The 13032-nt window shown below is 42.9% G+C and overlaps 1 protein-coding gene across 1 annotated transcript in view; it reads left to right on the forward strand.

The window, feature by feature from the left end:
• Positions 1–263: 263 nt before the first annotated feature.
• LOC115391533 (zinc finger protein 277-like) overlaps positions 264–13032 on the forward strand; it is a 42523-nt gene continuing 29754 nt past the window's right edge. Inside the window, exon 1 of the mRNA XM_030095805.1 lies at positions 264–610. Within this exon, the coding sequence (XP_029951665.1) occupies positions 264–610 (347 nt within the window). The remainder of the gene's footprint in view (positions 611–13032) is intronic.

A 13032-nucleotide genomic window follows, 5' to 3' on the forward strand; every position in this document is an offset into this window, starting at 1 on the left:
GGGGGTTCATCGGGCTGTCGCCCCATACAGCAGCTGCTGCATCCGCCAATCCTCCTCCGCTGTCCAACTGGACAAGGGACACCCTCCAAATGGAGAGGATCAATCGCCTTTGGCCAGTGTGTGAACTTTTGGACGCGGAGCCACTGCTGGTAGGCGAGGCATTGATCCTACTCTTCTTTCAAGACCGACACAAGAGAAACAGTGACATCAACTTGGACTGCCTGACAGTGGGCCACCCCCCTCCTGGGCCCATGAAGGGTGCAATGACAGTGGCCCACCTGGCGGAGGAGCTGGCAACCAGGGACTCCTTCCCAGCACCCTTTGTCTTCCAGCGGGCCAGGCAGCTGGTACAGGGTGCTAGGAAGGATGTCGCCAACTGCCTCAAGCTGGGCTTTGCTGCAATGCGAATCAAGTACTTCCCCGATATCAAGTACAGAGATGTGAAAAAGAGGAAGGTCCTCAACTGGAACTTCCTTGATTACAAAGAGCTGTACGACGCGAGCAGCACACCCTCCATGGCGGGCCTCGCTGGTGCACTGACAGGTGACGTCATCAATGAGATCGAGCGGCAGAACCTGTCATACCGCCACAACCTCGACAGATACGTGCAGTACGGGATGCCATGGATGGAGACGAGCCTCACCCGGCTCCCAAAAGACCTGGGGCGTGCAAAAACATTGAAAATACTCACGTTCCTGTTAGGCGTGGGCATGATAATGAACTCCGACTATGTGTGTTACAAGGAGCTGGGCAGGCTCCTGACAGAAATGGATTTCTCCCAAGCCCAGCTCCAGGCACTGAACATTCAATCACGATTCCTGTTGCCGAAAGTGTACAACCTCTCCGTCTGGCGCCTGCATGACCATGTACCTTACCATATGGGCCCTCCTCCCCAACCTCCCACACGAAGAATTTTTCATGAGAGGGAAGACAAGCAGCAGCCACTGGACGAGGATGTACAGGCTGCCGACCCTGACGAGGTCCAGCCAGACACATCACGGGGGGTGTTTCTAGCTGCAAACACAAAAAAACACTGGTCAGCAGCTGAAAGGAAATGATTGACACCGCGCTGAAAAGGAAAAATGCCCAGCTGCCCCAAAGATGCCGGATCGACCTCCAGCTGCTGTACAGTCCAGCGCAGAGCCTGCAGTGGCGCATGGAAGCGCTCACGCGTCACCTCCAGGTATAGAGAATTACTGAAGGCTACTGGAGCACTGCAGCATCTCTAGAGGTGCCAATTACAGATTCAGGTAAAATATATCCTCCATCAAAGTACAGAAAACCATGTATTTTTCGTTTCCAAAAATTAATTTTAGAACGAACATATTTTCTGAATAAATACCTTTGTCCTGTGGAATGAGCAGGGTAAGGACAGGACCGTGTGGGAAGGTGTCAGTCCTGATGCGCAGCCGGGGAGACTTATTTTACCAATTTTAATATGTTCTTGATTATTACTGACGGTTAATAATACAACTATTTTGTGTGTGTTGGTGTGTGTGTGTGCGTGTTTATCAGGGAAACGAGTGTGAGTGGTGATGCTGCGCAAATGCGCACTGTAAAAAGTTAAATAAATTTTAAAACCTGATTTGAGGCATTAACAAAGCAGACATGAGGCATTAAAAGGTTCGCTTTAGCATTACTGCCACGTCATCACCAATTATTTTCGACCGTGTTGTTTCGGTGACTTTTTTCTTTCGGCCGAAAGCCGAAAATACACTTTTGAGTCATTTTCGGCCGAAAAATTTTGGTGGCCGAATTTTCGGTGCATCACTCCTCATTACACTACAGAGCCGAAAGGAGACGTTTCCAGTGTCTTTGGAAAATGTAAATTTATCGTGCCTGGAAAACTTACCAACCTCATTTTTTTTAATCGTGCGATTAATTGATTTATTGACTATCGTGACAGGCCTACTTCCTATTGTAACTTTAAATTCACATGCTCTACACATACTAGCCCTCAACCTTATGTTAGGCTAGAAATATCATTGTATTAAAACTAAAGTGGGCTATCAGTAAATTGACTTAGCGAAGGGGGGCTTGGAGATGCAGGGGGCACACTTTGTTTTGCAAATGCTCTGGAACGGGAGGTGTGGTGGGGGAGCCACACGAATTTCTCTGAAAGAGGTCATTGGAGAGTACAAGAGGCTGCCAGACAGAATCATTGTCCCTGTGACTGTTTACAAGACGGGGGGAGTAGACACAGTGGAGTGCTGCAGCGAGTGCCGTACGGGGGGAACACACTGAACGCGGAAGGGTCGAGCACGGAGTTTCTCGCCTCCCATATTAACTCATCTGACTGCCTGCACACAACGCGCAGGGGGGCGCCACGGCACCGCTAACCGAACCTGTCCTGCGCCCCGAGTAGGAGAGCCTCACTGCGCTCCAGCTGAGCATAAAAAAAAAAAGACATGTGCTTTTAGCGGTGAAACACGGTCTATTACTCGTTATTTGCCATATTGAACTTGGCCGAATTATCAGAAAAATCACGAGGAAAATGCTGGTATGAGGCACAAACTGAAATAAGGAGCGCAAATGTGAAGAAAATGAAAGTGAAACTTAAATCACGAATTTTGTCGGTGCAGCGTTTCGGCCAGCTGGGCGTTTTTCAGGCGCTAAAAACACGCAAAATAAAGTACATTTCCCTTCAAAACACAATCAGGCTTAATAAAGGTGAGTATGAGGCAAAATTCGGCGTGACTGAATTTAGGCAGATAGATAGAACGAAGTTTGAGGGAGTGAGCGCTCATAAGAAACTTCCATTTTTCATCTGCTCTGCTATTGGTGTGTGTGTGTGTATGTGTGTGTTGGGGGGCAATCTTGGGAAAGACTTGGTATTTTAAGCCATTATAAACCATGTTCGATCAATTGTAAAATTATTTATGTAACACACACATTTTGAATGGAATCGGCAGACTTCAAATGAGCCATTTTAATCGCGATTAACTCCAGGATTGGGGTGCGATTAAGAAATTTAATCGTTGCCCAGCTCTAATTAGAAATGAAAAAGAACATATGACTCAAATCCCTTATTTGGAGTTTTTGTGCGACGGCAACAACGACCGACGCAACCCACTTCCGCGTCGGAAGCGGCGCGTCCTGTGTGAACCAGGCGTTTGTCGCCCCTTGTCGGCGGGCCTGCCCAACCATGTGAAAGACTCCCTGTCTGTCAATGATAAAGAATCCTTTAAAAAATTCCTGGATCCAGACAGTGATCTGGATCATCACCAAAATTTAATCAATTCTAAGTTAGCCCAAGACCCACCTTTCCACAAAGTTTCATTGCAATCCGTCCATTACTTTTTCCGGGATCTTGCTAACAAACCAACCAACCGACATGATTACATAACCTCCTGGCGGAGGTAATGAATTAATGTGGCCTGTCCTACAGGTCAGGTTTTATGTTTGTTTTTTTTGTTTTGTTTTTTTTCCAGCGATAGAGAAGATTTGATTCAGTGACGCTTGATGCAACAAGCTCGGCAACACCAGAAGTCGACGTGAGAGGATACCAGTGCTGAATACCAGGCGGCTTTTCAGAAAACGCTGAATTGATGGATCCAAGGAACCCGAAGGCGAGCCAGAACCAAGAAAAGGAATTCAACTGAACACACCTCCCAAACTGCGGTGTGGTTCCACACTGGCACCATTTCTGTAAGTGGCCTTTGAGAGATACACGGTGATTCTTTAATTATTTAAGCAACTTTACTGCATGTTCAGTATTTAACATTTTCTCATTCCTCTTTCTCAGGAAACTGTGAGGAGGCTCCACAAGGCCCAGAATGATTCCAGTAAATGTTATGATGCATATTAAGGTGTGATTACAATTTTGTGTTTGGGTTATATTAAATTCTGAAAGTGTTGTTTCAGCTTGACCCAGTCAGCAGGCCATTCCCTCCTCCTAATCACAGACTCATTTGTTTGCCATTGTGTCTTCACCCCACAATTCAAAGGTGACCACCTTCTTGCACAGGAGGTTTCACTGGCCCATCCAAATGTGGAGCCTGAAACTATAGTTGGTGAGTTGAATTGTCTTGTGCCACTAAAACTAACTTGGAAGTTACATAAGTTTTCTTCCTTATATGCTGAGCTGTTCTACTATATGTGACCAATTTCATTAGTCATTGAACCCTTTCCTCTTCAGCCTGCTGCAAAACCTATTTTGAGACACTCCGGCTAACTTTCAGGGGCCAAGAGAATACTCCTGAGGAGAAGGGGAGGCGCGGGGTTGCTGCAGCAACTAAGCAGGAAGAGAAGAGTAAGTAAAGACTGCATCTCTACATGCTTTACTTTGACTCTGCCCAATCTAATTTGCTCAGTGCTAAAATGTCCATTTTCTGTGATTTGGCAGCTTTTCAAAGCCAGAGGTGGTGTTGTCCGTGGCAACGAAGAGGGCACATGGGAAATGGCATCCATTGACCGCATGTCAGAGGAGGAGGACGCCATCTTGGATGGAAAGCCTGTATGGGTCCGGCTTCCACCTCGAAGCTAGGAGTTGTCAGCGCTGTGTGCTGCGCTGCAAGGCAGACTGGAGGCTGATCCAAAATATCCAGCCTACCATCACAAGAGAGTCGCTGGGGATGTGTTTCGTGCTGCACAGGAGTGACCTGTTTGTGGCTCTGCGCTACTGTTGTACATACTTTATATTTTATTGTTTTTTACATTGTGTGTTTGTAGATTAGATTGTACATATTGGTGTGATTTTTTTCTACAGTTGTACATACTTTATATTTTTTTTTTTCATTGTGTTTGTAGATTAAACTAAACACTGGTGAGATTTTTTTTGCAACAAAATAAATATGTATGCTCTGATAGTGTTTCATTCTTATTTATGATATAGTGTATAATAAGATTACATTAATAACTACATTAAATTATCATCATAAATTAAACTATAATAAAGTTGATATGCATATCGAATAATTCCCCCTACATACTTGACCAATGGTGGAAGGACCAGTGACTTCAAAACAACCAATCAAGTGTAAGAATAAGGCCCAAGGTGTGAGATGCTAATGCCCCCCTGCAAGAAACCGGGGGGATTATTCTGCATGGCAACTGACCATTGTGGAGCTCAAGAGGTGTCAACATTTCACACCTTTTTAAGGCCGTATGCGAGCCCTTAAGATGGTACGTATTCAGGCGTACTCAGGCTCCTACATTACAGCTGAGATACGCCTGATTACAACTTCATATGCCTGACTGCAGGAGGGGTGTGTTGCTGTAATCAGGCCTGAATACAGGTCTTTTCAAGCAGTACATGGTTGGTCAAGTGATGCAGGAAGTACTGAGACTGTTTGGTCACTCAGAATATTTCAGCTACTTATTTTGTGAATGATAAAACTGCATGGCAGTCGTTTATTTTGTTTTATTATTGTTTGTGATCTGCAGCAGCATAGCAAGTACAGAGTGTTGGGGATGCCACACAGAATTTTCTCAGTAATTGCTTTTGAATTCTAAAATTCCATGGCAGTTTTTTTGTTTTTTATTACTGCTTGTGAACTGATGCAGTACAGAGAGTACTGAGAATGTTTGAATAGGTTGTCAATTGAAGCACTGCAGTCTGTTTAGTTTTGCAATTGAAACACTGTCATTTTTCAGTGAAAAGAAGAGCCCAGAATGGTTGATGGAAGAGAGAAAAATACTTTGAAAAGTATATTTAATTGTTTTTACATAATTCAATAAACATTGAATGTTATATCACTTGATCTGTTTTGATTTTTTTTTTAGTATTTTAGTTAAAATCCACAAAGGCATGCAGTCAATCTGAGTGGACATGTTCATAACTCCTTTAATATTTGGTGTATAAAAACAACCAAATCAGTTCTTATTTTTATGTCTAAAAACACATAAAAACAGTAACATTTTTTTAACTCAGTATATCATGGGTCATGCATCAAAGGGTTACTATTCATATTATTTTCTGAAGGTTAAATGTCGCATTTGTTCGACAGAACTGTCTTATTTCAACAAAAGCACCTCTTCAGTGCCGAGACATTATTGGGCCAAGCATGAAAATGAAGTCCCAGATACACCCAGGATGAATTCACGTATTATTTCACTTTATTGTATGTATTTATTCATAATTCTATTTTTTTTTTGTCGTTTTACCAGTCCTCTGCCTCTTTTCTATCTTCCTGATGTAATGTTGTCAACCTTCAACAGTCTTTCAGTAATCTATGTATCTGGAAATCTATTATATGCCTATTGTATGATTATCTTCTTGTCATTGTGCATTTTACCAGCTGTTTCAGTCCATCCACTGTCCGTAATCAAACGCACAAATGAGCACCAGCCAGGACCGTCTCCACAACAGCCGTCTGCACCCACTTCAGGCATGTTCAGCATTATTTCTGTGTTGTTTTTTGGAAATCATATACTAAAATGCCAATTTGTTGTTTTTTAGATAACCTTTGGCAACAGTTTGACATCAAAGTGGGCAGGCAGACCACAAGTGTCACAGCTGATGCCATTCAGGAGGTGCAGAGGTAGCTGGCAGAGGGCAATATTGCCAGGTCCCAAGATCCTTTGACATACTGGAACAACCATAAATGCAATATACCCAAACCTCTTCAAGCTGTCCTTGCAATTTCTCTGTACTCCAGCCTCACCTGTGCCATGTGAGCAGGTCTTGTCCACTGCTGGAAAAGTTGCACCCACAAAGCAGGCTTAATTTTAAAACTTTGGAAAAACTTGAAATAATACAATATAAAATACAATGACCTAAAATATATTATTGTATACACGAGGTCATTGAATCAATGTCAGTTGAATCTATCAATTAGGTTTGCCTGTAGGGATTCTTTAAAGAATACTCCGAAGATTTTGGACCCACGCCCTATCCCGATCATTTACAGAGTGAGATAAGCTCATAAATACCTTTTTTGTGTCCGTTCGTCCAGTGCCTGGCTAACAGCCAGAGATGGGATACTTGGACTCGAGACTCGGACTCGACTCGGACTCGAGTCACGATTTTATGACTTTTTGACTCGACTTGATAAAATCAAAAAAAGACTTGGACTTGCTTGGACTCTAAGCTCAGTGACTCTAGACTTGGACTTGACTCGAATCCTTTGACTCGACGAGTCACGTCAAGTCATAATAGTCATTTTAAAAGTGCGATGTATAAATCATTTTTATTTTTTATCGCTTCATTTCATGGGATCGCAGTGGTGAGGTGCGCCTGCGGCGGGAGCGCTTGTTTCGTGTCGCCTAGAGCACGTGCAACGGGCGGAGTTCGTTCACTTCCGCATTGACGGGAGCGCTCGTTTTCAACACCCGCGCATTCCAAGCGCATTCCAAACAACACAACAGGTCGGCCACGATTGTTTTTAATAAACTGGTTTCAACACTGCCCGCCTGGAATGCGCGCATAGGCGTCAGTTTAGGGGGAGACTTTTGCCAGGGACGTTTTTTTCTCCACTACACACAAATCCTTCACGTGTAGCCATTTTAACCCCGGTTATTTTCAGTAGTATATAACATTCCGATGCTCCCGAACGCACCGTCCGCAAGCATCAGAGACGCAAACAGACGTTCACGAGGATTAAAAAAACAAAACAAAAAGTGCGGCTGTTCTAAATGTGCGTCTGTTCCAGTGGAAGCTCCGCACAGAGCAGATCTGTCTTCTGTAACACCTGTGGTGAGTTTGAAAACTTGGTTGCTCGTTTAACCCTGTGAGTATCCCATGTTATAAACTTTATGCAAGAGGCGGTAGTCTGTTTTGAAATGTGGATATGCCCTGAAGAACTTTACTGTCAACATGCTAACAGCAACATTTTGAGGCTGTTTGGCCTCATGCTAGTCTCAGCTAATGTTCATCATCAACATACTTTTCGTCCCCGGGGGACCTGTTGCTTTTGATTAAAAAGAAATGCGAGTTTTATTGAAAGATGTGAATAGGGATGAATTTCATATTTTTATTTTTGAACTGTAATGAAGAAGAATGCATCACAGATGCTTTATTTCATTAAGGAAACACAATTTATTTTAAGATAGGTTTAAATGTGCACACTTTAGTGAAGACTTTTTCTTTTAAATCTGCCCCTTGGTTCAAATCTCACTGGACATTTAACACTGAACATAGAAAACACAGCTAAACATACTCAGACACTGTCTTTTGTCCCCGACAGAACTGCAGCTGTGAGGACTGGAAGTCCTACAGGTCCAGATTTGTAGGCTAAAAGGTAACATCATCATTTTTAAAAGTGCCCAAAAACATTGTCCTGCCGTTCTGAAGTGCTAATGAAGACATGATATCTGTCCTCCTTGTCCGTCCTCCCAGCTTGTCTCTGTGGACATGGCAGACAGCCACACTGCTGAGCCTCTCCTGGGACATCGTGGAGCAGAGCCTCGTTTTCAGACGCCGCAGAGAACTGAGGCTGCTCTCTGCTTCACAAGAGAACACTGAACCACCTGCAGGAGCCGGACCAGGGTCTGACCAGGGTCTCCACTGGGACCTCCAGCAAGAACCAGGGTCTCCTGATCAAATAAGTACACTTTGCACTTCCATACTAACTAGTAATCTGTAACCTGGGAGATAACCGGACTATTATTTTATTGTTTCTTTCTTCTTTCTTTCTTTCTTTGTGCAGACGTCACCTCTTCAGTCACCAGTTCTGTCAGCTTTGTTTATTTCTGTTGAACTCTGCTCCTGGACAAATAAAATAATGGAAAACACTCCTGAGACTGATGGTTCTCTGTGTCTAACACACCTTGGATGTTCAGTGATGTTTGTTCTTGTGTCGATGGTACAGTTAGTATTTTAATATATTTCTTTAATGGTGGCAGAGCATCTTTACCAGGGCAGAGACATGTCAGTATGTGTAGATCTGGTTCATTAGCTTGATCAGTCTAAAGCTATCTGAGGACGTCTGATGGTGATTCTTTGGATTAACAGACTGCCTCCTCTGATGTCGGTTGCTTTTCTTTTTGAAATGTTGAAATGTTGATTTGTGATTAGGTCTTTCCTCATATTTTATAAATGAAAGAAGGAAACAGAGTGACTGGCCGTACGCAGGTTGTACAGGAGGCAGTAAACGCAGCACAGCAGAATTAAAACTTCCATGAAACACCAGAGAGCAGGAGAGGAAGAGGTCATACCATAACCTGGAATATCCACTCACGGCAGAGTTTTGCTCCAATAATTAAAGCTAATAATAATAATAATGAGGATAATAAATTTTTCCAGCCTCCCAGCAACAAAGGTAAGATAATAAGGCTTCATGTTGTTCTTCCTCTGCTGATTCACCAGGTTTTTGTGACAAAGTTGACAAAGAGTCATCAGACAGACTGATCATTGGTGTTTCTGTTGTGGGCTGCCTGACTGTGTTTTTGTAATTTTTCCATTTACTCCTGGAGTTGCTTTGTGTAAAATGTTCGATTTGAGTGGGAATGGGATAGTTAGGCTTGAAGCCAAGATTGGTCCAGTCACAGATATAATGTTCTGGTAACAGCCTGTGTTCTAATGTAACTCCAACTGTCCTCCCGAGGTTTATTCTTTTATTCTGGAAATGCTTTGACCTTATTCCTATTTGTGATGAATAGAGTTAAGTGGTTTGTTTCTGTGCTGTCCCTGAACTGTAAATCCTGTTGACAAGTAGCTTATGTATCTGACATGTAGCTGATTTCAACATGAAGTTCAGCATTGTTGGGTTTGTAACTCACATAAAAGTTTGAGGCCAGAGGATTTTATTAAAAACATGACAATCACCTACAATGTGAAATAATTCTCTAAGCATCTGAAGGCAGTCACACCAAAAGTAAAATCAGTTATAGTCATCATCTCAAGCACTTCTCAAAGCAGTGGTGACAGGTCATTGGGGGCAGGTGGAGCACAGCACCTTTATGCTGTGTTTGACAGATATGGTGAAAATACCCAATCTACAAGCTCGCTTCTCAAAAAGAGTATTGATATCTCAGTCCAAAATTTCCTTAACCCGTTTGGCCCGACGGACCCGGTACCGGGTCCAACATTTTTACGCTCCACTTCAACATGTGTAAAAAGTGACTAAAATGCTGTGAGGATGTTTTCTTTCAATTGTGTCTCAAACAATAAGCCTTAATCTCACTAACTGAACGCTCAAACTGCACTTTGATGACCGAGTGTTTGATTTATAACAACTTTAAAATTCGTATGCAACATTTCGACACGCCCCCCTCACCCGCACCTGCTGACACAAAACGCTACAGAACGCACGGTCCGTCTGCTCCATCCCAAAATATTTGGTATCTTGTAAAACTACAAAAGCTGCTCTTTAAGATGACACCAGGCAGAATATTCTCTGAGCCGACCAGCTCCCGTCAGCGGCAAAACAAACCAAAAACTGATCTTCACATTTCACAGCCAGCACCTCAGATTGCATGATTCTCACACACTTCATTGCCCAATCTCAAAGCTATTCACACAAAACACAACATATTTTATTTCCTTACCGTTTTGTGGTCATTTTCCACCTATCCAGGCTCTCCTCTGACCAAAATTGACTTCATAATCCTCTAGCGAAGTGAAAGAGCGTCGTGCGCCACAATGTTTATATGCTGCCTCATGTCGCCATCTTGTGGGCTCGTCGTTCACCCTGGGAGCTCAAATCACGTTTGTTGATGTTCTACGTCTCGCGAGCTTTCCAACGATATGTTACACGTGACTGGGGGCTCATCCAGCTGGGAGACAGCTTCAAACATAACCCCACGAGCGCCGCCGCCATCTTGGATCGCAGGTGCGCCGGTGCGCACTGCAGAGTGAGACGCACGCGGATGGCAATTAGTGATTGTTTCTGATATATTTGGCAATTTTTTAATTCTGAAACATGCACATTTATCTTCATTGAGCTTTTTTACAGCTAATTGTACGTTGTTTTTGTTTTTTTCTTGATGCGCATTTTGCAGATATTATTGTTTACATATTTCAAAGGGTATAATTTTTTGTTTTCTCAGTGATATAATTGGCTATTTTTGTATTGATTATATTGTTATAAATATATTTCAGTTGGAAGCTAAATGTTATGGTTCAGCCATGTATAAAAATGTATTTCATACTGTGCACAATACTGTGCACAATTATAAGTTTCTCCACAAAAAACTATGCAGATTCTGATAATATAGTGGCTAAATGTCAGAACCAAAGGGTCCTTTGTATATATACAGACCCTTGTAGTGGAAATTAAAGGTATTTTAAAGTCAGATTCCTTTCAAAGAAAGAAAAAAAACACTTAGTGTAGTTTGGCACAGGGTGGTCTCCAAGTGGCCAAATGGAGGGTTCGCCTGGTACTATCCAAACTGAACCCTATAAAATCTATGTGCTTTGTGCTATTCTCATGAAACTTGGTACAGTTGTAGTCAAGGAGTTACTGAACACAAGCAGTGGCATCATTATGGCTGGCTTCATTGTCATCATGGAGTTTTTCAATGTGGAATCTGAAAAAAAATTCGGTGAAGGTAAAAATTTCATTTTTTTCCTCTACTTTATCAAAATTTTCTCAGGCATGTTAAAATTCACAGTGTTTCTGACACTGGAACTATATTCTCTAAGGTCTTAGCTATCAATTGAGACCAAGATTATGCATATTGTCCAAATAATGGTGGAGATATTGTTGATTTAAAATGGATAGGCATTTTTAGGCGAACCTTGCCACCAAAAACCCTAGGGTTTAGTGCCTCCCCAGTTTTTTTTTGTTTTTTTTTTTAATGACTTGTTTAGGACTCGAGGAAAAAAGTTTAGGACTTGGACTCGACTCGGGACTCGACTGTCTTGACTTGGGACTCGACTCAGGACTTGACTGTCAGGACTCGGGACTCGACTCGGGACTCGAGTGCAAAGACTTGAGACTCGACTTTGACTTGCAAAACAAGGACTTGGTCCCACCTCTGCTAACAGCTGTTAGCATCGTAGTTAGCTTAGCTCAACTACGGCAGGTGAAGAGGAGACAGAGCCAGACTGAGAAAGTGGACAAAATACTCCTTCCAGTGGTCCAGGGGATGGCGTATTAGCACGGGAAGTAAATCCGAATGGTTATAAAACTTTTTAAAAGACGTGTTTTCTTTTCAATCCCTTAAAATAGCGTTTTGATACACACAGATCTGCACAAGCACAGTGCGCTCCGGAAGGATATACCAGGCGCACAGCGGCTGAGTCTATGGCTTCTACTGCTGTGCTCCGATATATCCTTCCGCGGAGCACTGCGCATTTATTTGGTAATTGTCATAGGGATACTCAAGTGCAAGTGCAAGTAGAAAGTGTAGATATTGAAAGAGTTCATGAAAATAAGTTTCTTGGTGTAGTAATAGATGACAAAATAACCTGGAAATCTCACTCAAAACATGTACAGAACAAACTGTCAAAAAGCATCTCAGAACTCAGCAAAGCAAAACATATTCTGGACCACAACTCACTCCACATTCTCCACTGTTCACTGGTTTTACCACATTTAAATTACTGTGCAGAGGTTTGGGGCAACACTTAAAGCTCGTGTCTGGAGTTTTGAAAGAATTAGCTTTTTTTAATGCAATGTCTCGAGGTTCCACCCTCCCTCTGCTTTCGTGAGCTACCAAGCCACGAGCCTTTAATTGTGCGCGCTATTGTCTGTCGGGTGAAAATGAGAGCCTCCGAGTCCTACAGCATCCTCCATGTTTAGCTGTTTACGGTGGATGTTCAGCAGACCGTGGATATATCCGAGGTAAGCGGGTGGCTGCTGCATAGCTAACTCACCTCTGCCTGGGCGAGTGCGCGTGCTCTCTGGCTGCACGTTGACTGACAGCACGACAAGGCAGAAGCTCTAAATCTATTGGCCGACGCTGACCGGCACTTTTTCGGATAACACTGGGATCTATGAGACGAAGGCGGAGCTCAAATAAATTTTTATATTCCTTTATGCCAATATATTACAGTATTGAACCAGACTGACACATTTAAGCTCTGTTGAAAAATGATACATACATTGAAAACGAACGAAAACTCCAGACACGAGCTTTAAAAATGCACACTACAATCACTATCAATACCGCCGGAAGGATAATTCATGATGCCAGTTACAGAGATCA

The sequence above is a fragment of the Salarias fasciatus genome, chromosome 7 (genome assembly GCF_902148845.1).
Source record: "Salarias fasciatus chromosome 7, fSalaFa1.1, whole genome shotgun sequence".
In the NCBI taxonomy this organism is placed as follows: Eukaryota; Metazoa; Chordata; class Actinopteri; order Blenniiformes; family Blenniidae; genus Salarias; species Salarias fasciatus.